The 26,213-nt window shown below is 39.0% G+C and overlaps 1 protein-coding gene across 7 annotated transcripts in view; it reads right to left on the reverse strand.

Moving 5' to 3' along the window:
- Positions 1-25,312, reverse strand: part of PNPLA8 (patatin like domain 8, phospholipase A2) — a 46,568-nt gene extending 21,256 nt beyond the window's left edge. The window contains exons 1-8 of one of the 7 annotated variants that reach the window (XM_087969246.1): positions 25,164-25,309; positions 23,449-23,662; positions 22,190-23,250; positions 20,556-20,705; positions 18,696-18,847; positions 10,443-10,537; positions 9,069-9,240; positions 6,759-6,816 (exon numbers count right to left, since the gene is read on the reverse strand). In XM_087969246.1, the coding sequence (XP_087825372.1) occupies positions 6,759-6,816; positions 9,069-9,240; positions 10,443-10,537; positions 18,696-18,847; positions 20,556-20,705; positions 22,190-22,990 (1,428 nt within the window). In that variant the 5' untranslated portion in view covers positions 22,991-23,250; positions 23,449-23,662; positions 25,164-25,309. Of the gene's footprint in view, positions 1-6,758; positions 6,817-9,068; positions 9,241-10,442; positions 10,538-18,695; positions 18,848-20,555; positions 20,706-22,189; positions 23,357-23,448; positions 23,663-25,163 lie in introns of all 7 variants that reach the window. The other 6 variants (XM_087969247.1, XM_087969242.1, XM_087969241.1 and 3 more) reach the window with 6 other exon arrangements.
- Between the last annotated feature and the right edge of the window lie 901 nt (positions 25,313-26,213).

A 26,213-nucleotide genomic window follows, 5' to 3' on the forward strand; every position in this document is an offset into this window, starting at 1 on the left:
TGTATGTATGTGTGTGTGTGTGTATACATACACACACACACATATATATATATGAAAGTATTTTTACTAAGAGAATGTAGTGGCTTTATGGTTAAGCACTGGGCTTGTTGACCAGAGGATTGGCAATTGGACTCAAGCATAAGCATGATGGGGTGAGTTACCATTCTTTCTTCAGTTCCTGCCAACCTAGTAGTTCCAAAAGCATGGAAATGCAAATAGATAAATAGGTACCACTTTCATGGGAAGTGTTCCGTGTGCTTTGTCATATAGGCACATGACCACAGATGTGTTTTTGAACAATGGTAGTTCCCTCAGCTAAGAAATGGAGATGAGCATTGCCCCCTAGAGTTGGACACCACTGGACAGGGGAAACCTTTACTGTTTTTTTTTTTACTAGTCAGAGATATGTCTGAATGCATTATCTGATATGGTTTCAAATTCATATTCGAAGAAAAAATAAAACGAGCCCCCGGGCCCTTATTCCATCATGTCCCTGTACATTCCATTTGATGAGGTCTTTGTCTTCCGAAGCCATGTAATTTGCTCAGTTTTGATATTCACATTGTAGCTATTTTGATATAGTTGAATGTAACAGAGTGGGAAATTATGGCGTTATTGAAAACAACAACAACAAATCTTTCTATTTTCAACACAATGATAATCACACCACACACAGTCTCAAAACATGGTAATTGTTACTATTTCTGAAAGACGTTCTGTCCTTCTAGCCCTCCATTAGTATAAAGCAGTTTTCTTAAGAAAAATAAAGCTGTACACAAGATGAAAATGAACAAAATCTGTATCATGTTTCAGAGATTATAAATTAGAAAGGAATGTATTATTGTTTCCCAGCATAAAACAATAAGCACTGGGTCTTCGAGGCTCCTGTACAGTAATGGACACAAATTGACCAATTCTGCATTGAATTGATACTCCTGGTATGTCAGCAAATAAACATTTTTACGGCGGAAAGATGACGTCTTACTTATAGTATTCTTTTCTTGGTCTGCTATTGATTCTCTCCACAATTTTAAACTTAGAATATTTTGTAAGTTAGAAGAAACTTCCCTGGCAAAGGGTAAGCTCTGGAAATCAACGCTTTTGGTCACCGGATGATTGGATAGTCTCAAAGAGATTCTTGAAGTAGTAATTGGGTAAATCTCTGCCTGGAGGTGAGGCAACCAAGAAGCAAGTTCACGGTGGAAGAACTAGGAATTTAAAACAGACAATAAAGTCTGTCACCGTTTCCTAGACACTACGGCAGCTTTTTGCATATTTACTTCTCACTTTGAAAGGGCTCCTTCTGTCTGCAGCCTGCTTTCTCTCCTTTTTGTTGAAATACCTTCATTTCTGAAGCTTAAGATGGGGAGGAGGAGGTGGAGGAGTTGGTGTATCCAAGCCAAAATAAAGAAAATGGAAATCACTATGGAAACTACAGGTGACTTACAACAATTCATTTAGTAACGGTTCAAAGTTACAACGGGATTGAAAAAAGGGACTCATGACCATTTTTCACCTGCGACCATTTAAGCATTCCCATGGTGATGTGATCAAAATTCAGATACTTGGGAATGGATTCATATTTAGGATGGTTGCAATGTCCTAAGGTCATGTGATCACCTTCTGTGACCTTCTGTCAAACAAACTCAATGGGGAAGCCAAATGCACTTAACAACCGTATTACTAACTTAACAACTTCAATGATTCACTTAACAAATGTGGCAAGTAAAAGTTGTAAAATGGGACAAAACTCATTTAACAAATGTAACACTTAACAACAGAACGATGGACTCAATTGTGGTCCTAAGTCTAGAACTACTTGTGCTTTTGAAACTTCTAGGCTTAAATCTTCTAGAGCCAGGGCTATCAAATTCACAGCCTGCAGGCCAGATGCGTCATGTGTTGGCCATGCTCCCTCTCGGTTTAGCAAAGGGGGAAAAAAGTCCCGATATGTCATGTGACACTGAGGCGATGATGTGAGTTTGATACCTCTGTTCTAGAGGATTTTATATCTTTAATTGATTCTCCTGAACTTCTTTGTCTTTAAAATAAAGATTACCTAAATAATGTTTTGATCCTATTGTGAGGAGGGGGAGAAATAGATTTTAAATGCTTCTAATTAGACCAGTTGTGTGGGTTGTTAAAACAAAGAGGCACAGACAAAGGTGGGTGTTGTTGTTTTTTTGTAGCTTATATTTATATTTATGTATAGTGATGTTGTTTGACCACACGAGGGAGCCAAAAGACTTAATTATTAATTCTTATTAACCCTTCAGTAGCATCATTTAACCCAGGGGTCGCCAACCTTTTGGACCTCAGGGACCACCAAACTCATACTTTTAAATCCCGAGGACCACTAATATGAATGAATGTACTACAATTTACTATACTTTTATGTTTTATATTAAATATAAATTTAATATTTAAAATTAATTTTAATATAAATATATAAATATTTTTTTAAATATAAAATGCTTATTTAATTATAACAAATTCATAAATGCTTAATCATGACTGGGGCAGAGTGAAGGGAAAGGAGGGGCCCCTCAACATTTGGGGGGAAAAGAGGATTTAATACTGCTGGGATTCAAAAGAAGCCACGTGGCGCCTGGAGGCTGGAAGATCTGGACGGGGAGGAACTGGCTCCCCCTCAAACAGAAGAAAAGCAGATCCCCCCCCCCAAATCTGGTCTCCTGGCTCCCCCTCAAACAGAAGAAAAGCAGATCCCCCCCCCAAAAAATCTGGTCTCCTGTCATCTCATATCTCCCCCAAGCCAGGTGTAGCTGCCTGGAGTTGCGGAAGGGAAGGAGGGCTGGGCTGGAAGCGCCAAGGATGATGGCTCCTAATAACGAGGCAACACCCCCCCCCATGGCCTCCCCATAAGAAGAGGACTCCCTGAGGCTAAGCTCCAGGTTTCTCTCACCGCGTCCAAGTAGAGAAGGGTCCCTCCCTGTGTGGATGCCGGGGGGGTGGGGTGTCGAGCAGATAAACTGGAGCTCTCGCCTCCACAAACAGACTGGTTATTAGGAGCCCGTCTTCCTCAGCACTCTTTTGGTCTGGGCATTTGGTCTCCCCCCGCACCCGCCCCATGCCAAAGGAAAGCCAGCTGGGCTTCTCCTTCCCCCTGCTCCCTTCCCCCCACTCAATCCTACTTCGGGACCGAGGAGAGAGTGTTGGAAACGTGTGTTGGCATTTCCAACATGCATCTCTCAGGCGCTCGCCCGCAATGCTTCATGGTCTTCTAGGCCTGGCTTGCTGGGGGGGGGGGAGAGCAGCCCTGATGTCTCTGCTGGCCCCCCACGGGAAAAGAAAGTGAGCAGAAACATAGCTCTTGCTGGGGCGAAAGAGCGGAGATTGGAAGGCACAGGCAACAGAAAGCGGCACGTTTCAAAGGCGACAGCTTCTGTCATCTCTTGCCTGTGCCTTCCTCAACCTCAGCTCTTTCGCCCCAGCGAGAGCCATGTTACTGCTTGCTTTTCCTGTGCTTTCTCCGGGCAGCGATGGAGAGAGAAAGAGAGGGGGATACAGAAAGAGAGAGAGAAAAAGAGGGAAAGAGAGAGGGGGAGAGAGAAAGAGAGAAGGAAGATACAAGAAAGAAAAGAAAGAGAAAAGGGAAAGACAGAAAAAGGGAGAGAGAAAGGAACTGAAAAAAAAGAGGGGGATGGAAGGAAGGGGCAGAAAGAAAGGGAAAGAAAGAAAGGGAAAGAAAGAAAGAAAGAAAGAAAGAAAGAAAGAAAGAAAGAAAGAAAGAAAGAAAGAAAGAAAGAAAGAAAGAAAGAAAGAAAGAAAGAAAGAGAAAGAAGAGAAAGCAAAAGATATATGGATGGATAAATACATGGAATGAGGGAGGGAGGGAGAGAGAAAAAAAGGAGACGAAGGAAGGACATAAACCCTGGCTTCAGAAGACTTTGAAGCAGCAACAGCAATCTAGGGCTGGCCTGAAAGGGATCTCGGAGGTCATCTAGTCCAACCCCCCCCCAGCAGGAGATCCTTACAGAATCAAAGAATAGAAGGTTTAGAAGGGTGTGTGTGTGTGTGTATGTGTGTGTGTCTGTCAAAGCACCAAAAACAGGCCAAGTAGCTCTGTGGAGGTCAGTCGTAAATTAGAACACTTGCTAAGCAACTGGCCATTAAGTGAGGACCACTTACATTTGGTTTGCCAGGCACATGGCCACCTGCCCGGGCCTCGCCCTGCCCTCTCCAGGGCTCCCCAGGCCTTGGAAACTGGCAAAAAACACTTGCTAAGCAACTGGCCATTAAGCGAGGACCACTTACATTTGGTTTGCCAGTCACATGGCCACCTGGCCACACCCATCCCAGTCACATGATCATCTAGCCATGCCCAGTCAGCAAGCCATTCCCACCCCAGTCACATGACCAAGACAAACCCACAAATTAGGCCACGCCCACAGAACAGGTTGTTAAGAAATTTGAATCCCACCCCTGCTTGCAATTGATACTCTATTTAAACAATGACAGATGGATATTTCTAAATTTATATGGCAAGGGGGAAAAAATTAAGAATTAGATATAAACTACTGCAAGAAGCTAAGGAGAGGGGGTTTGGGGTTTACCAGGTTTGAAATTGTATTTTGATGCTTGTTATTTGGTTTGGCTAAAAGAGTGAACTTCCAGAATACTTGATCTAGAACAGTGGTGGCTAACCTTTTTGGGGTCCTGTGCCAAAAATTGTGTGCACGCTTGCACGCTCGCACTAACGTGCCAGCACCCAGAAGGCAATGCACACACCCCCACGCCCCTACACATGTGCGTGTAATCCCCACCCACCCGTCCCCCCCCCTTACCTGCACTATGCTTCACAGCTGATTTTCGGCCGGTTTGAGGCCTTTTTCCACCTCCCAGAGGCTTAAGGAAGGTTTCTGCAGGCCGAAAACTAGCCCCGTTTCGTCACTTCCAGTATTTTCGGAAAAACAGGAAGTGACAAAACGGGGCTAGTTTTGGGCCTGCAAAGCCTTCCTCAAGCCTTTGGGAGACTGTGAGGCACGCGCCATGTGCAGTGAGGTAAGTTTGCCTGCAGCTCGCGTGCCAGCACAAATGGCTATGCGTGCCATCTGTGGCACACATGCCACAGGTTCGCCATCACGGATCTAGAAGGTCATGAATGAAGATCTGGATGGCAGAGTCATTGATGGTATGACAAGGTTAAAGTAAATGTTGATATTTATAATCACTTTGTTAGACGTGCCATTTTAAGAGTTCGGAATAAATATAAAATAAGGTTTTTTTTAGAAAAGAAACGGTGGCAAAGCCAGACTGGTGGAATTAAGGGTCAAATAATATCTTTTAATATTGGTGATTCTATCCTCAAATCTAAGAAAGAGTTAGAATCAGAAGGATAAGTCTGCCATTGGTTTACATATTTACAATTGAAAAAAAGATTGAAATTAGATAAAAAGAGTTATGGGTTTGACTTTGTTAAAAATGATTTGGAAGTCCTACGGTATAGTAGTGATGATTATATTATTGCTAGGATCTATAAATTGTTATTGAATTTGATTTGGAAAATGAATATGTAAAGCATTGCATTAGAGGGCAAGGAATTTTGGATATAATGTAATGTTTGAACAATGGGAGAATGTGTGGATGAAAGGTTTAAAATTTACAACAAATTATAATTTAAAAGAAACATTTTATAAGATAGGTGTTGTTGATATTTAATACCAGACAACTAGTCAAGAATGTATAACAGTGTTTCAAATGAATGTTGGAAATTCAAATGTAAAGAAGGGACTTTATATCATTTATGGTGGTTAGGTGATAAAGCAAAGAAATATTGGATTCATATCCAAATACAGAAAATTCTTGAAGTTTAACATAAAGATAAAACCAGAAACTTTTCTTTTGGGTTTAATGGAAAAACACTTGGAAAAAATATTGAAATCTTGGAGTTATATATGTTGACAGCAGCAAGATTAGTTTATGCACAAAAATGAAAGACATTTTTGATTCCCACAATAGATGAATGGCTGCAAAAGTTGATGGGGTTAGCAGAGATTGCTAAATTGACTGCTTTGATAAAAGAAAAAGCACGTAACTACTTTGTTTACTTGGAAATTCCCACCACTGGCCTCGCCCTCTCCATCCCACTGTGTGCTTATCCACGGCTACAATGGGCCAAGCCTCTTGGTGCATCCTGGCCTCCGCTTGCCCTTTATGCTACACCTGGCTGCTGCTAGGGGCTGGGGGCAGCACAGGAGCCACTCCCACTGCCGCCTGTTGGCCTAGCCAAAGAGCAGCCCGGCCTGGGCGCCACCGGCTCCCAGAGCAGCAGATGCAGCAAGCCGAGCAGCCTTGGGGCTAGTGATGGCAACGGTTTCTGAAATCGATCTGGAGAAGAATGGATGGCTTCTTCCTGTTCAGCCTCTTCTGCATTCGCCAAAAGAGCCAAGTGGCAATTGATCAGGGAGAGGGGTAGGGGTGTGAGGAAATCTTCCTCCCCCACAGGCGTCTCCCCAATGAGAGCAATGTCAGCTGGCCACGCCCACCTCCCCACCACGCACTGATGATGCTCTTAACTAGGGCTTATTCTGGGGGTAGAGCTTATATTGCGAGCAGCATGAAAAATCAGGGAAGGGCTTATTTTTGGGGTGGGTCGTAAATAAATAAGCCCCAACCAGAAAATAAGCCTGAATGTGTCTTTTGGAGCAAAAATTAATATGACCCAGTCTTATTTTCGGGAAAACACGGGTAACAACAAATTCAAGGAAATAGTAAATACCTTAGGAAAATAAACTTACCTTAGGACATCTAGGATCTCTTGCTGTTTCAAACATAACATCGGATCCCATTCGTTCCCTACACAAACCAGATAAATGGCTAAGATTACAATTTTAGAGTTTTGTAGTTTCTTAGGAACCACAGCTCTACATTCATTTCTCTAGCTTGATTAAAATCAATGTTTAAAAGTATGTGCTAAAAGTGAGAATTAGCTTTGATATATGTCTGATTAGCACAGTATCCCTATCCCTGATCATAATAATTTCCACAGATAATTTCTATTACTCTATTTCTATTAATTTTAATACCATGGTTTTGATTTTTTAAAAAGAACTTAAATCCTGAATGCCTTTGGGATTTAGAATCAGTTCAGTAAAAAAATATTCTTATTACTGTTTTTGCTTCTTTTATAGAAAGAAAGAATAACCCATTAGAGTATTTCAGTATTACCAGCTTTTCTTGACAGATAAGTTCATTTAAAAACAGTAAAATTGAAAGCAGTGAGAATCTTAACTTTTCAAAAATAGCAGTTAGACATAGATTCAGAAAAAAACCCAGAATCCATGAACACCGGCTGGCAGTCAATCCCCAAATCCTTAATCTCTACTCACATTGACACCAAACAGCACCAGTGTCAGTGTTCTGAATAATGCACCCATTGAAAGCAGAACTACAAGGCAGGTATCCATATTTATTGGATACATCATATCAGCATAGGTGTAAACCAACTTTGACAGTTCTCACGATTTTCACCTAATTAAAAGATTAATACTTCCCCCCTCCCATGTGTCATCAATCACATTGTCCAATGAATATGGCTGGCAGGCTCCTTTCCTCCTTCACCAGCCACCTGTTACAATGGTCTTGGTTCCCACAGGAAAACTTTTTATTTTGACTGTAACCTGTGCTATCTACTTCCCGTCTCTCCTCCTTTCTCAGGCTTCGTGGCAACTATGAGGCAGGACAAGATGGCTTCAGCCAGGTTTGCTTCAGAGTTTGACTGGAGCAACACAAAAGTCATCAGCCACACTACCACCCACCATGCTTGTGAGTTTATTGAAGCCTAGCACTCCATAAACAATTCCATCAACATACATATTGACGTACAACCAGCCTATGAGCCTCTCAGAATCCAAATTAACCCCACAGCTGACCAGAGAACACCGGCATTCAACCAACCCATGCAAGGCCCCCAACCAGCACTTCACCTTCCAACGACCCTCAACTAAGTAACCTCCCCATCACAAGACTCCCACTGATGACACATATTTGGGTCATCACAAGACCAATTACAAGACCTTCATTTGACATACCCACACTTGATCCATCACAAGGCCTACTGACCACACAAAGCCCTTATAAGTAGAAGAACACTGACATTGCCATTCCCTAAACTCTGTTGAGTTTGGTAACGAAAATTTGGAAACCAACCCACAAGCTTGGAGAACAAACCTTCACCTTCATATATTCAGAAAACAGAGTTGTCAAATTCATTTCCACAAAACTGCTTTGGATAGCAACATGGACAGTAAATAAATGTAATATATAAATAATCATATAGTTTGCTAGAGTTGAATCAACAGTTGATTTAAATCTCTACAATATTAACCTTAGATAGAGGAAAATCTGTGTTTGAATTAAGGAGACATCATATGATGACTAAATGATGGAACTAACAGTCAAAGGATGGATGTATAAAGCACTGCCTCCCAGTTTATATTCTAGCAGAAGATAACCGGGAATTATAGATAGAAGGCTCTGAAGCTCATGAAGTCTAACTTCAGAATGACCATTTTCTCCCTAGTCTCGGTGAGGAACACAGGTTTAGGTGTTAGTGTATTGATGTAATTCAATTACTTTGTAAAATTAGTAAATCTGTTTAAAAACAAGGTTAATGAATTCCTTTGTTCCTATGTTAATTAGTTGTCTGCCTATCATGATTATTTTCACATCCTGCCTACTTATGCTAAAATATTCTAAGCCATAACATGGATTTAGTGTTGACAGAACAAAACCACAGGAAAAAGACTCCACACCAAGGATATATGATACAGTGTTAGATGGGTTATTGCCCTGTTGTTGCCTCTTTAACTCAAATATTAATTTTCCAAGGGACCACATAACTTACTGTACAAGCCTAGGAAAAGGTGTGGGTTCTTTAAGGAGCCACAAATAAATAAAACAACGAGGCCCACATCTGATTAAAAAAACCCCACTATCTTCATTTAGATCTTTTAGATCTAATTAATATAATAGAGAAGGAGTTCTGTTTTATATTTTAGTTTATACTGAATGAAACATGATTGGTAAATAATTTCATATTAACTTACTTAAGCATTTTCTCCCATATTTCACTGTCATAAAATGCATGGCTCCATCCCATTTTAACTGTTCCAACAATGACATTTTGCTTAAAGACATCTGTTCCTAATTTCCGGTAAAGTTCTTCACATTCATCCAGAGGTATATGGAATAATCCCAACATAAATGCCAATATAGCACCTGCAAATAAATATTTATAAATTTGAACGACAATTTAAATAACTGTCATCTTATGCAAGGATTGGCAACCTAAGATTCCAAACCACATATAGCATACCTGAATCTCTTTTCTGTGGCCTTTAGAGATTCCTCCACCTACCACTGCTAAAAAAAATGGTACCATGGATTCCCATGATTCTAAGGTAGGGAATTAATGTGGATTACCCTATGATGTAGTTTCAAAAGGAAGACCTCAGAAAAATCCTGGCTCTGCCTAAATGCTTGACATGGCTTCAACTAATAATGCATAATTGTTGCTTCCACTGCAGTAGCCATTCTGAATAAAAATATTAGATACAACTCTCAGCCAGCAAAGTTATTCTAATTCCTTATAGCAGTATTCTTCTACTTGAGAGTTATAGTCCAAGACATTTGGAAGATCAGTTTATGAAAGGATGGTTGATAATATTATATAGCAGTTTGCGTATAACATTAGACTTTTTCAGTGGTGCCAACATGCATTTTTTAATCCTTAAAATGTTTCTAGTGTTTTAATATTTTTAAATTGTAAGTCACCCAGTCATTGAGATGGGCAGCTATAGAAACTGAATAAATATTATCTGTTCTGAAGATTTGCAGATCTCACTGAAGATCTCTGTGAAAAACCAATTAAAGTTCATGTGTAGCTCCACCTCCACCTAGTGTTTAAGACAATAGTGTGAATTCTGAAACATCACTTACCAGCTCTATTTAGTCTGCACTGGAATATCTGTGATGCATTATTACTACAAAGTGTATTAAATCAATCAGCTACCGTATTTTGCTGTCTTGAACAACAAAACAGGACAGAAATATGTCTGCAGACAAACACTTAATCCCACCTTCCTGCATATACTTTGGAGCAGAACTTTGTTATGTGTGAGAAGTTAGTTGCTCATGTTTTATACAAGGATAACATACAATATTAAGTCACAGTGGAGTTCCAGATGAATATGTTCAGCTGTTTCCAGGTCTTCAACCCATTTGGTGTATATTTTCCTAATGGATTGCTTTGATACTCTTTGTTCCCATATTAATCTACCAATTTTCTGTTCTGATTAGTTTCTATAAATTAGAAATGATATGCAAATCTAAAAATAAAATTAAGCCATATTTAATTTTTAATACATAAAATATTTCCAAAAGAAATAATTGTCTTTTCCCATCATTTCAGGAAAATTTACCTGTACTCACTCCACAAATGTAGTCAAAAAGTTGATGAATGGGCTTTCCAGTGAGTTCTTCTAATTTACGAAGAGTCTGAAGTGCCACTAAGCCCCTAAAGAATATGAGAAATGGGCTGTTATGCAAGTTATCATTTGCTAAGCAAAAACCAAGCATTTAACACAGTAGTTATTAGGAGGAGCTTTAGAATCTATTATGTAGGGTTAAACCAGTAACATTCCATTGTGTTATTGCAAATACGTCCTATGCACTGCATCCCAAAAGAGTTTGAGAATTCACTGGAACAGACTTGGAGATGTATGATATGATGGGATAAAGAGGACAATGATGAACAATATATTGATCAACCAAATAATGTAGCCACAATCTTGAACATCTGTCTACTGGTATAACATGGTGTCAGTTTGCACAGAGCACTTTGCCGTGGTTAAGAGTAGTTGTTTACATAAACCACAACTAACTGGGTTGTATAATGTACTAACCCAGCCTTTCTCTAATACAGAGATCTTCCAAGGACAGGAAATTTCAGCTACCAACTGAATTCAGTTCTGGCTTTCCTAATTAGATAATTCTGGGTGTTGAAGTTCACTCCTAAAGAGAGTGCACAGACTGGGGAAAGCTGTGATAAAATGACTTATAATCCACAACTGTGGCATTCACAAACTAAGAAAATTCAAATAGGATGGTGTGGCATATGTCCCAGACCAGTGAATAAGAAACTAACATTGCAAAACTATACATTTTTACTTTAAAATAAGTCCCACTAAGCTTAGCTTAATGAAGGTAGGCTTCACAGATTTACAATTTATTAATTAAAATCTTGAGTATAAAGCAAAAATTCCACAAGGTTAAATTTCTATGAAGCAAATATTTCCAGAACTCTTCACCAGACTATATTTCATAAACAGGGAATAGATAAAAGGAGAATATTAAACATGTTTTGACCAATATTGAAGACAAACCTGTACTAGTTTGGGTCTTATGTACCCTGTTTCTCCAACAATATGGCCTCCTCCAATAGGAAGTCCCAGCATGTTTTATAGGCATGAAATGAAATTAAGCCCCTCCCCGCAAATTAAGGCCTATATTAAAACATGCAAAATGGGGGGGAATGGTGGGGGGGGGCTTGCCATTAGGAAGAACTTTTGTTGCACACCCGGATATGGTGCTGCCTGTGTTGACACCACCAACGCTGAGGTCAACATCCAAGCCATCGCTGCCCGCCCGCCCGAAGATGCAAGGGGGGGGGGAATTAAGTCACCCCCAAAAAGACAGCCTAGCCATTTTTTCAGGGCTCAAAAAAAAAAAAGACCCGGGCTTATTATATGAGAAACACGGTACTTTTTCTTATTCTGTGCCATTTGCCTACAAACAGTTTTTTGCAGGATCCAATCTGGGTTGGTAATCGGGACCAGAGGAACCAGTCTTCTGAGTTTTCGTACTCATGCTAGAACCCATCTTCAGGGAATTTGTCTCCAGCAGAGCATGTTTATGTGTTCTGTAATCAATGTCAATGAACTAACACAATAGTGATAAAGTATTTTAGATACCAACCTTTATTTATTCATTGATAAATCAATATGGTCTAGCTTTCACAAAAACTTTCAATGCTCTTTACAATTAAAATATAATAGTTAAAACCAATGCAATTGAAGTCTAAATCAAGAATGAAAATAAATATTATTTAAATAATTTACAATAAAAAGCTTGGCAATGTGCTATGGTGATTAAACAGAGGGTTCTCTGTTCAATAGCAATTGATTAGCTCCAAAGATTCTTTCCCCATGACTGACAAAGATTCCTATCAAAGAAAAGGGACTTTGGATCCAACCCACGTTTTTGCTTTCTTTTACTATTTTCTGACTGATATCAAATGTATAATATATTGTACTAGAGAAACTAGTGCAAAAAATAAAAATAAACACTATCTCTAAGTGATGAGGCTGTTAAATGAAACATAATGGTGACAATGCAAGACCTATGTCACTTCTGCTGCAGTTATTTAGCAGAAGGTTCCCCAACCTTTTCAGCTTTGTGGCCCAACAGGGAGGAAAAAGAGGGGATGGTTCTGTGTGCGCGTCGGGCAAACACGTGCACACAACTCTATTGGTGCAAGCAGCAGGCATGTGCACTCACTGTTTGCATGAATGGACCGAGCATGCATGTGCTCGCCCGCTGTTTGCGACCTGGTTAGGAAAGTCTTAAGGCTTGGTAGTGGGCTGCAGCCCAGGGGTTGGGGACCCCAATTTAGTAAATCACCAGAGGCCGCTAAGCATAACATCACGTGGCTACAACTTGCAACTTCCTGCCAGCTTCCCCGTTGACTTTGCTTGTCGGAAATCAGCCGTGAAGGTCACAAATGGCAACCACGTGACTGCAGGATCCTGCAACCATCATAAATGCATGCTGGATGAAAAGCACCTGAACTGTGATCACATGACTGAGGGGGAAAATGTGACAGTCACTAGTTTGAGGACAGACTGTAACCTTACTTTTTAGTTCCATTGTAAATTCAAACAGTCAGCTGATAGCGAGGACTACCTGTCATGTAATTCTGTCTGATAGATGTGAAATATTAGTTTGGAGAACTGTATGCATTCTCAGTTTTTGAACTGGCTTTTATCCATACAATAATATGATTCCATTAATGGAAGTTTAATTCATTCTTCAGAACAGTAGTTATTATAACCTAAATACATTGTTATGATCCAGGTGGTCACGGTTAGGGAGGCCTCTAGAGAGTTCTCTATTTCTCTTGGGATTGGTTAAATAAATGGCCCTCCACTGATCAGTAAGGCTCCACCCTCAGTCCTCCAAACAACGGCCCATAGGTTACCCAGCCAGTCCACAAGGCAAAAGTCCACAAGGCATATGACAAGGGCAGTCCTCACGGCACACGAAACAAAAGTCCAGATATAAAACAAAGACAGTTTCAAAGGCAAAGTCTTCAAGGCTAGGGCAAGACAAACAGCAGACCATAAAACAAGGTGGGGTAAAATAATTTAACAACCAGTTCGGCAGATCCAATACTTCATTTTTTGTTGAGTTCAACGAACCGGCTCTGAAATGGCCAGAGTAGCATGCATTCACATGCCTCCAATCCCTTGTTTGCTGCAATCTGGCTTTGCACAAGCAAGGGGGTTGAAGGCATGTAAATGCACACTAGTCAGGCGTCTCAAAAAACCGGGTACCCCCCCCCCCCCCGTCCTAGATTACTGTATACTATTCTGAGTCTAAATGAAATTTTTTTAAAAAAATATGAATGACTGTTTTTGGTCTTACACTTACTTAGACACTGCAGTTAGGGGTTTGGAAAGAAGTCCGGAGAGTTTAAGCCAGAGAAAGGTGTTGTATGCAAAACATGTGAACTAAATTCTCAACACACCCAGCATCTACACCGCAACTTAGAAGAAGAGGTATCCCTTCTTGGTGAAAAAGGATGGGTTCATAGGAATAAATAAGAAAAAAAAAATCCCAAGCTTGAAAAATCAGACTTGAAAAAAAGTTCGCTTTGCCTGATTTAAAAATGCCAGGTTTAAATATGCAATTCAGTGATGTGACAAAAAAAAAAAAGTTCTAAAGTCATAAAGTGGACTGTACCACTCCCAAATGGAGAGAAATTGTAATGTCATTTACTTCTTCTCCACAATATTAAAAACTCCATTTGGGAAATCATCACAAAAAGAAGCAAAGGGCTTGGATTCAAACTCTTCTGTTCCCCACCCGGCTCTGCTGTTTTTCCTACTTGTAGATAAAAAAATTTATTTAGAGAAACAATTGAGAAAGTGGGCCCTTACCTACCTTTTGAAATGGAATAGTCCATTTTGCTACCAGAAGTCTTCTGATCTATCATGTGCACGTAATTCCAGGCTGGCTGTCCACTATGGAGGCAATGATTCACCCAAATACTTTGGATATCAGTAAAAAACTTAAATATTATCAACTTTTGGATAATCAAGGAAGACTCAAAACAACTCAAGAATTAGAAACACAGGGAATAGTTATAGATTGGTGGCCGTACCTTCAAGTGCAGATGAAATATAAAAAAGATTTAGAAGAATTCGGATTTGAAACAAAAACAACCCAATTAGATAAAATATTGTTAGGACCAGAAGAAAAAATAATATCTAAAATATACAAATATTTGCTAAATTTTGATTTAGAAGAGGAAATTGTTAAAGGACCAATGTTGACCTGGGCAAAAAAAACTTGGACGTAATATTGAATTGGATGACTGGGAAAACGTATGGCAAAACAACTTTTCCATGACAAAATCAGTTGCTTACAAAGAAAACTTATATAAAATGCTCTATGGCACTTAGCACTATCTAGGCTCACAAAAATGTACCCCAAATTGAACCCGAACTGTTGGAAATGTAAGAAAACACAAGGCACCTTTTTTCACGTCTAGTGGCTATGCCCAGAAATTAAGAAATATTGGATTAAGATACAAAGATGGCTAGAGGAAATGACCCACTGCAGATTGGAGTGGAAGCCGGAAATTTCTCCTGAGAATCATTAAAGAGAAATATCCCCAAAAGATTCGATATTTGATTATACATATATTAATGGCGACATGAATTGCCCAGACCTGGAAGATGTCTACCACTCCATCAAATGACATTATAATTTGCAAAATTTTGGACTGTGTATAGATGGATAGACTCGCACTGAAATTAAAGGACAAAGAGGACTCAGAGTACTACTTAATCTGGAATATCTGGTATTAATGGTTAGACAGTAAAACATGATAAAGAAAGGTCAAAAAAAGGAAATAAAATTGATATACAAGTATATAGGTAGGAAAAGGAGAAGTTGTAGAAAAGGAGGAACTGTTAGAAAAATGGAGACTTAATAAAACATCTATATTCGGATTCATAAATACCAATGTAGAAATACATATATTGAACAATTAAAAATATGTACTCCGCTTCCTCCCATGCTAACGGAATGTTAAAACATAATACATAGATTATAATTACTCCTGACTTTTTATAGATAGATAGATAGATAGATAGATAGATAGAGACAGAGATAGATAGATATACTCAGTATTAACATGATACTCCTTTTCATACTTGAACTATTGACCTATAAAGATGAAATATTTTTGTTTGTTAATAGTAGCAAAACACTGTGAATTAATACCACTAATACGATAAATAACTGTCAAATATTATGTGTGTGTACGGCATTTATGGTACTGCCAAGAAAGTGATGTTGAAAGATATTGACATAATTTCTTCTACAGAAACTTTTGCAAATCTTTTTAATATTTGTATTTTGTAAATATTTTAATATCTTGAATTTCAATAAAGAATGTTTTTAAAATTAAAAAAAATATATAAGCTTGACTTGTCTGTATAGAATAGAATACAGTATGTGCTTACATTTTAAATTTTAAATTTCACTTGAAAATGTAAGTCACTGAAAGGGAAAATAACTAATGTTGATCAAAAGCATAATATTTCCTCTAGTTAAAATTCCAAAATATCATCATCATAATTATTGATAAAATTAATAATATGAATATGTGTACTGCCCAATTCTCGATGATTTGGGGTAGTTACATTTATAGTTTTATGAAAACAATTTGCTGGCTATCATAATTGTGACAAGAGTTCTCAGTAATGCAAACATTACTTTTTAAAATTATTTTATTTATCAAACTTAATAGTTTTTTATCTGAGTTCTGTTATTTTAATGTTTCTATATTTATGATTTTATGGTATCTTAAGCTCCAAGAGACACATTGGAAAGGAAGATAGGCAGTATACAAATGTAATAAATGCATATATAAATAAAACATTTGGTTTAATTTAATATCAATTGTAATTAATATTTTTGTACTTTCATTTAATCATTTTTAGCCAATTTGAACTCAACAGAAAATAAATGGAATAAATACAAATAAAAAACCTAGTTTAGTTTAACTCAGATAATTACCAGTATTGTTTTATTACATCAGGACTGGAATATATAAATTCAAATCTTTGAAGAGACCTTTAAAGATTATTAACTTTTCTCTTATAAAAATTTTATTTGGGTTTTCACAAAACATAATACAAATAGTAAAATTTCTTTTTTTGAGAATAGCATGGTCCCGGGTTATCACTTCTCCATACAGACACAAATTCAATTTCATATTCATCTTTGTGTTCTATTCCATATCTTATTACTATTTTAACATTTTTTCAATATTTTTTCCCTTCCCTTAGTTTCCTCAATCTTACTTTTAATTATCTCATTCCTTTTTAAATTCAATTATATATATATATATCTTTTTCAAAGTTTCAATATCTTTCTAGTCATTATATTTATACTTTTGTCTGTCCTGTTTCAATTTCATATTTTCTTTTCTCATTAAACAAAATTTTTCCCTGTAGTTACTAATTGGAGTATGACACCTTTGTATCTTTTAATTTTTATCCATTCAACTCTTAAAACTTCAATTTATGCCTTTGCAATTATAACGTTCAATATAACACATAACTTCCAGTTGAATTCTGCCTGGTACATTCTTAAAATACGCACTAAGTTCTTAAATAAAATACTTATTCTATTCCAATTCAGCTCTATCATTAATGTTAGTTATAATCTTTGACATCTTTAAACATTTCTTTTCAATAGGATATCATACTTCTAGGAACACTTATAATATTTCCATAATTTTTCCATGTTTCTTTCATATTCCTCTTTGCTTAAACTTTTATAACACATTTATAATAATTAAAATGTTCCTCTCCTTTCCTAATTTCATTCTCTCATTCTCTTTATTTCATTTATTTATTAAACATTCCACTACATTACAATGAGTATTTTATCTATCATTTTAATCACACTTGTTTCATATTTTCAGAGTTCATTTCTATTCCTAATATAACAATACTATCTTATGTACCCTTGCAGAATCCCCCTTTCAATTAAGTTTTCACCCATTATCTTTGTGTCTTCTAAATAGGCTTATACCCTTAATCCTTGTATGTTTTCCCTGTTTCTCTATATCCTGTTTCTGTCCTTTATAATTTCTTTTCCTTTCCCTCTTCTCCCTCTTCTTCTCCCTTCCCTTTTTGACCCCTTCTCTCTCTAATTCTGATTCTCTCTTCTGTAATCCTCTCTTCTGTTTCTTCCTAATGTTGTAATTCCTTTTCAAACTATTCTTTTTTTGGGTTGTTTTATTAACTTTTCAATTTAATGTACCACCGAGATTTGCACAAATCGAACTGAGAGTAATCTGAATGCTATTCTCAGATTCTAAGAGGAATACCAGCAATGTATCAGTTAGTATCACATGAATGACATATTAATTTCTTTCTGCCTATGTTTCTGTGTAACCTCCAGACTGAACATGCAAACAAGGTCAAATCTTTTTTTTTAAACTCAAATTGACCCAAAGTTACCCCACATCTGTCAGGCATGATAAAATATATTGTTTCAGGGACAAGATAACAATATAAAAATGTAAAAGTAAATCACCAAAACCTCAATTTCTCTCTAGTCATAATCCCTTTCAAGCCATAAATTTTTTATGGAAATTTGTTTTGCTGGTGAGTTAAGAGAAAAATGCTTACCATATTTTTTGCTTCATAAGATGCTCTGAACCACAAGACACACCTAGCTTTTGGGGAGGAAAAGAAGAAAACAAAAAATCTGCCTCTGCCTTCCAACCCCAGCATTTGGCTTGTCAGGGCTCCGCTCCTCCACTCTTTTCAGCCAAAAGCTCTTGAAGCTACAGAAAAATTTCCCATAGGTGAGGATGTCCCCACAATGGATTTTTTCTCCTGGGACCCGGCTCTATTCTGTTGCTATTGCCACTGCCTATTGCTGCCGCCGCTGCCACTTGTGGCCTCTCGCTGCTCACTGCCTCGCTGCAACTGTCATTTGCCACCACCGCCTATTGGCGGTTGGTTCAGCCTCCCAGAATACCGCCAATCAGCTGTTCCAGGCGGTAGGGATCGCTGCCACCTATTGCCACCGCTGCCGTTCGCCACACAAATGGCGATGGCAATCCCTGCTGCCTGGAACAGCTGATTAGCAATATTCCAGAATAGGAATAGGCAGCAGCGGCTGCAGGCCACTCACCGCTGCCTGTCACTGCTGCCACACCAAACCCGCCTCCCGCGGCCCGGTCTGTGACGCAATGTTTATTCCATAACACGCACAGACATTTCCACCCACTTCTGAGAGATAAAAAAGTGTGTCTTATGGAGCAAAAAATATTGTATATGACAGCATCTAAATTAAATAAATACCTTGTTCCTCCACCATCAATGGAAAGAATTCGAATGCCCCACCCTTTTACTCGGTCTGTATAGCCAATCACAGCCAAGGCCTCTCTCACAGCAGCCTGTAGTGCTTCATCTTTTGTCTGCCTAAGTTTCAGCAAGCATGGAATGACATTTTCCTATAATAAAAATAAAGATTTTTGCTGACAATCCTGTTATACCACACACCTGAAGCTATTATATATACAAGTTCCCTAAGATTAAATGAAAGTAATGATAACCTTGAACATTTAACACTTGACTCAACTCTTAAGCAATTTGTGAGAAAATAAACACTGGTGAAATAGCCAAGATTACTTCTGAACAAATATACTATTAACAGGTTGCTGGAATCTTTCAACTGCCAAAAGTGTAATTATGGCTAACGTTTTAAATCACAGATCAGTGTAAGAAGACAGTGGAATTACAAAGAATACAGCAGCTATAACTACACATAGTTAGCCAGTTTCTATTATCACAAAGAAATGAATTATCTTCAGAATACTTTATACTACAGTCCTGTATCTTTAAAAAAATTATAAAAACTAGAAATCGTCATTGGTACAAATTTTGATATGAGGTAAGAAATGTCAAGGACTTTATTTCTTAAAGTCACTTTATCTGAAGTGGGTGTCAGTATCTGGGGCTGACAGTGGGAACAACTGCAGGTTGGCAAAGGGATGGGCTAATTAAAATGAAAAGTGGTTAGATCCACTGGGCTACTACCAGTTCGCACTGGTTCAGGCGAACCAGTTAATTTTATGGCCAGTTCGGCGAATTGACAAATCCCACCCCTCTCTGGCCCCGCCCTGCCCCGCCCCACCCCCTCCAAGAGTCCCCACACAGCCCATTTTGAACCACAGATAAGTGCAGGGCCTGTGCAGAGGCTCGGCGAGGGCGAAAAATGGGCCTCTTGGAAGTTTCCAGCTTCCAGAGAGCCTCCGGAGCCCAGGGAGGCTGTTTTCACCCTCCCAGAGGCTCGAAGAAAGCCTCCGGAGCCTAGGGAGGGTGAAAAACGGGCCTCCCGGAAGTTCCAGAAGGCCAGAAATGGGTCCGTTTTCGGCCTCCAGAGAGCCTCCGGAGCTGGGGAGGGCGAAACAGCCCCCCTGCAGCCCGTTTTCACTCCCAGGGTGGTGCAGGAGGCTGACTAGGCCATGGCCACCCAGCAACTGGGCAGAGAACCAGTTGTTAAATTATTTGAAGCCCACCCCTGGTTAGATCCACACTGTTATCTCTGATTCTTTTATCTTTCTCCTCACCTTTTAGATTGCCAAGTAATGAAGAGACTGACTGTTAGCAGGCCCAATAAATCAACTGAAGGTTTATAGGTTGCCCACCATTATACAAAATATTAAAATCCTTGATTTCTGTTAGTTCAGGTATAAAGTAGCATGCAAATTTAGCATTATATCTAAAAGCTACAGGATAAAATGTCCCATTCTCTTTGACTTCCAGAATAAACTCCCTCTTTCTCACAATTAAGAGCTATTCCCTATTTAAAGTCAGATAAAGTAAAGATCAAGGTTTCCTCTGTCCAGTTGTGTCTGACTCTTGGGGGATTCATCTCCATTTTTTAGTTGAGGGAGCCCGCACTGTCTGAAGACAATTCCAGGATCATGTGGCCACCATTACTGTATGCCAAGGCACACAGAATGCTGTCACCCTCCCATCAAAGTGGTACCTATTTATCTACTTGCATTTGCCTGCTTTTGAAGTGCTAGTTGGAGCTGGGCAAATAACATTGTGCGGTGCTTGGGTCTTGAATCTGGCCTGTCGACTTTCCAGCTGACAAGCCCAGCATCTTTAACTGCTGGGCCATCATGCCACCTTAAAGTGAAATAATACTACCTTAATGGCGATGCCTCTACTATCTGGAAATTCCAACAGATGGTATGTCAGTTCTTCAACTCTGTTGATACAGACTCTTCTAGTAGACGATCTTCGCAATGCTTGAGTTAAAGCCCGAGTTCTATTATCTACACTAACCTTTGCAATAATCTGAAAACAAAACCAAAAAAACCCTATAAATGTCAAGGAAATGTTTGCAAAATAATTAAGTGCATTGATCCATTTGAAAAAGATATGTGCACATAATTTATCATTTTCTTCAAATATGTAGCATATATTTAAATTTTTTATAAGTGAAACAGTAATTTTGTGTACTTTGAAAGAAATTCTAATTCATAAATCTTTCATAATAATAAATGGATTATGGATTCAGAAATATAGGTTCTATTGAGTTTAATGTGGTTTGCTCCTTATTAAATATGTGAGTAAAGCCTTACTGCTTTCACCTTTTAGACTGCTTTCACTACTTAAAAATAAATATATTAAGATTATGTTACTGAAATACATCAAAAATATATATTTAAACCAAATTATTTTTGTAACTTTATCTTTCAAGAAAATATGTTTGTCTGTGAAGTGAATGTGTTTGTCTATTGGTTCTCAGCTGCTAGTTACATATTTATTTTATGTTCTTGCTCGTTTTAATTGTTAGCTACCAGAGAGTTCTTATGCCAATTATTCATATACCACTGAATACAACTTTTGGCATCCCCATTACTAATCACACTAATATGAGCTATAGTTCACAATAGGGAGAAGACCATGGATTTTGTACTCTTGATTTTTTTCTGGTAACTGGCAACTGAACAGTAACACAATCGTTAATTTTGTCAGACACAATTTTATCGAAGATATTTTTCTTCTCAGGTCCACAAAAATCAGTTTAGGAAAGATGATCTAATAATCACATTTCTGTCCACTAATAACTTTATAGTTTTGCTGTGACTTATTTGGGAGAGTTGACCAGAATATAGGCATCATAAAAGAAATACAAGTTTAGGTTTTTTTTTTTACAAATTAGGTCTTCAGTAGCAGATTTTGAATAAAAACTGAAAGTGTTCTATGCTTGTATTTTTGTATGTGCATGTGTGCTCATGGATGTCAATCTGTATTCATATTACATAATAATTCTAGTAAGTCTACAACAGCTCTGTAACACAGAATTCCCCAAGTCTCAAAACAGTAAATTATTTATGATTACTAAAGGCTGCCTTGAAATAAGCAGGTAAAACTGGCTTTATAAATCCATTGATAATGGATCATCTTCTGTTCCCAAGATAGTGATGTGCAACAATGAACATTTCACATATGCATGGGGAGTACCTTCTGTAGAGTAAGATGGTGCCCATCTATTCTATTTAATACAAAATTACTTCAAATAAATTGTTTGTCCTCATTTAAGATACCACTGTAAACATTCACACCAAAATATATTTCACCGTGAATACTGTCATGGAACCTGAAGTCTACAACAACAGAGGACAGCCTTGGCTGTCTATTCCAATTATACACGGAGAGTTTCCCCTGAAATAACGATGAGGGGGGATTTCAATTTACTACTGTTGATAAAACTTTTTCTTATATTGTTGCCAATTAATGCATTATAAACTCCTATCTACAAGAAAGACATGTACCTTTTCTCTTTGAAGTTTCAGCCTTTTTTCCTTCTCTTCTTCACTTTTAGCTTCCTTGTCATCTTTCAACATGTCCTCTTGTTTCTGTTCTTTAGTCTTTTCTTGCACAGCAGATTTTGTATCAGATCGTAACTTCGGTACCAGGCCTCCAATGTAACTATCCACAAAAGCCTGTACACTGTTACTAGGATAAGAAAGAAAACTTGAAATACCCTTTTTACTGGAAGTTGGAGGAGAAGGGACTTTTTCAGCATTTGATGACCGCGAGGTCGGCACTAAAGCAGATACTGCACTCATCCTGTTTTCATCACTTAAAATGTCATCTTCTGAGGAATTAAATGTTTCTTCACCTTGTTTGGATTGGTTAGGGGAGAGAACACTCCCTTTCTTCTCTTGATCCATTCCAACAGTGCTAAAATACCAGTTGATATGATGGGCTATAAAGTTGTATGTTTCCCCAAAGTTTGTAGCAAATTTGCTAACATGAAAAAGACTATTTTTGATCTCTGAGGGATCCTTCAAAGAACTTTGACTGGTATTAACTGACGCTAAGCCTCCATCTGCAGACACAGTCTTTTTCTCATGAAAGTTATCATCATAATCCTCCTGATAGATTTCACCTGGGGCTTCTCCGTATTTTTCTGAGCTGATAAAAAAGCTATTATCCTTCCCATCAGCTTCAACCGATTTTTTCAGTATAGCAGACTGAGGTTTTAGACGAAGTAGCCGTGAAATTAGTTCACTGTGAGTGTCAGACACAGCCTTGGAGACAGATTCTAAAGTATTCTTCCATCGTGACATGTGATTGTTTTTGGTCAATTCCTTAGAAGTGCTAAATTTAGAAATTCTGTAACCCAAACAGTAATGGCAGTAGAGGTACTTCTGCCACTCTGTTTTGCCTCTTGTCCATTTATAGCATCGGCTGCTTATGTGTAACACTCTAAAAGGAGAAGCATAGCTTATCCTCCAAAAAAGTTCAGATCTGTAAAAATAGTGTAGTTTTCCAGTTCTCTGTCCACTCCAGAGATGTTTTGTACTAAATGTTAGGTACACATATTTATCTAAAAGAAAGTGAATTGACATTACTTATAAAAACAGAAATTGTCCATAAATTCTTTCTCTCAAAAAATCTTATTTTGGAAACAAACATTAGGTTCATAATATTACCTGGAACAGAAGAAGGAAAGAGCATCACTTTATTATGTACATCAGATTCCATATAAACCAAGATTTTTAAGAGAAATATACTTGTTCCTCACCTAGAACAGCATATATTAGGGACACAGCTGTCAAAATTCCAAATCATTCTGACCAAATGCCAAGTTGTAGTTCTAATACATGGCGAATATCAGCTTAAAGAAGTGGCACAATGGTTAGAACGCAGTAATGCAGGCTAATTCTGCTGATGCCGCCAGCCAGCAGTTTGGCAGTTCCAGTCTCACCAACTCAGGTTTGACTCAGCTTTCCATCCTTCTGAGGTCAGTAAAATAAAGAGCCAGATTGTTGCACACAATATGCTGATTTACAATCGCTTTAAGTGATTTACAATCGCTTAAAGAGTGCTATAAAGCACTATGAAATGGTATATAAATCTAAGTGCTATTGCTATTTTAAAAGGCTGGTAAGGAAGCTCATCAAATTAATAATTGTTTCATGATATAAAGCTCTTCCAAAAAATATAGTGATAATGAAAAAAAGATAACCAGAAACAGAGTTATCTAGGAAAGTGTTAAAGATTCCCAGATTCAGCATCTTATACAGAGGCAAGATATGCCATGCATCAATAAAATTAGAAATTTAGCACATAAACATTATGATCAATCCAAAATGCATGGCACATGCCTGCAAGAACACGGGAATTCTTCAGAGTAAATAAATATAAATTACTCAACAGTTAGCCCAGTCATGTCAGAAATATTGACAACACCCTAAAACTTTCCAATCATTCTTCAGTCAATTAATTCTTCTTCAAATACTGTGATTTTCCATTCTATTCTGGCACAAATCATTTTTCTTTAATAACCCACCTTTCAACCCAGCAGCCAATCTCTCTAAAATGGTACTTTGGGGGAATGTCTCAAGAAACAGGTGCTTAGCATAATAAAGCCTGTTAAAAAGCTGTATCAAACTCAAACGGTACTAAGATTCCTACACCATTTGCAGCACCTCATGCTATTGGTCACCCAAATATTTTCAAGGAAAGAAAAAACCGCATCTGGCAAACCAAGATGTTTAAGACACAAACTAGCAACAAGATGGCAAGTCGTTGACAAACAAGATCATGGGACAAGACTTTGCATCGAGTTTTTTTTTTTTACAAACCACAAAAAAAATCTCCTGGAAGCATTAGAATCATTTAAGAATACATCCTCTGGCTGAACCCCAGAATGGTCAGATATGCGGTCAGATATACACCATACAGTCAAGAAAGGATCCTCTAGGACAGGGGTCTCCAACCTTGGCAACTTTAAGCCTGGTGGACTTCAACTCCCAGAATTCCCCAGCCAGCAAAGCTGGCTGGGGAATTCTGGGAGTTGAAGTCCACCAGGCTTAAAGTTGCCAAGGTTGGAGACCCCTGCTCTAGGAGAGAAAGAGGAGTTAGTTTGCTCTCGGGACTCCTGAATGGGTCTGGGAAACGTGGGGCGGGGAATTCTTTCCACCTTTGCTTCTCCGCTGCTAACATCAGAAATGATAAAGTGATCTTAAAGGGGGAAGAAGAAGCTTTTCACTTTCTATTTCTCTTGTTTCAGTGGGTTCGTTCCCCCTTTAGAAGCGGAGATGCCGAGCTTTAAATCAAGTACAGGGAAGGGGACGCGGCTTCCCAAAGTCCTCTCTCTTTCTGGAGCTTTCTGGCTTTGAAAAGCTCCGATGGAAAAAGGAGGTTAAAGCTTTCCCTCGACATAAACAACGGTACCCCAGTACCTCATTCTCTCCACTTCCCCTCTCCCCATCGCCCCACTTTCCCTTTCCATACCAATTACAGTCGCAGTTCCTAATTTCATTTCAGGACTCTTCCTGCAAAGCCCAAACACCGTAGAGCTTTTCCGACACAAGCAGCTAGAGCGTCCCACTCTGGGACTTGCGCTCAGTAATCTCTATGGTAGGTGGGCCGAGCTGCAAAGCCCAAACACCGTAGAGCTTTTCCGACACAAGGAGCCAGAGCGTCCAACTCTGGGACTTGCGCTCAGTAATCTCTATGGTAGGTGGGCCGAGCTGCGAAGCCCAAACACCGTAGAGCTTTTCCGACACAAGCAGCCAGAGCGTCCAACTCTGGGACTTGCGCTCAGTAATCTCTATGGTAGGTGGGCCGAGCTGCAAAACCCAAACACCGTAGAGCTTTTCCGACACAAGGAGCCAGAGCGTCCAACTCTGGGACTTGCGCTCAGTAATAATCTCTATGGTAGGTGGGCCGAGCTGCAAAGCCCAAACACCGTAGAGCTTTTCCGACACAAGGAGCCAGAGCGTCCCACTCTGGGACTTGCGCTCAGTAATCTCTATAGTAGGTGGGCCGAGCTGCAAAGCCCAAACACCGTAGAGCTTTTCCGACACAAGCAGCCAGAGCGTCCAACTCTGGGACTTGCGCTCAGTAATCTCTATGGTAGGTGGGCCGAGCTGCAAAGCCCAAACACCGTAGAGCTTTTCCGACACAAGGAGCCAGAGCGTCCAACTCTGGGACTTGCGCTCAGTAATCTCTATGGTAGGTGGGCCGAGCTGCAAAGCCCAAACACCGTAGAGCTTTTCCGACACAAGGAGCCAGAGCGTCCAACTCTGGGACTTGCGCTCAGTAATCTCTATGGTAGGTGGGCGAGCTGCAAAGCCCAAACACCGTAGAGCTTTTCCGACACAAGCAGCCAGAGCGTCCAACTCTGGGACTTGCGCTCAGTAATCTCTATGGTAGGTGGGCCGAGCTGCAAAGCCCTAACACCGTAGAGCTTTTCCGACACAAGGAGCCAGAGCGTCCCACTCTGGGACTTGCGCTCAGTATTCTCTATGGTAGGTGGGCCGAGCGGGAGGGCCAAGGCTG

Source organism: Notechis scutatus, chromosome 6 (assembly GCF_049901735.1).
Source record: "Notechis scutatus isolate UNSWTSFEM ecotype Mainland chromosome 6, rNotScu1.2, whole genome shotgun sequence".
In the NCBI taxonomy this organism is placed as follows: Eukaryota; Metazoa; Chordata; class Lepidosauria; order Squamata; family Elapidae; genus Notechis; species Notechis scutatus.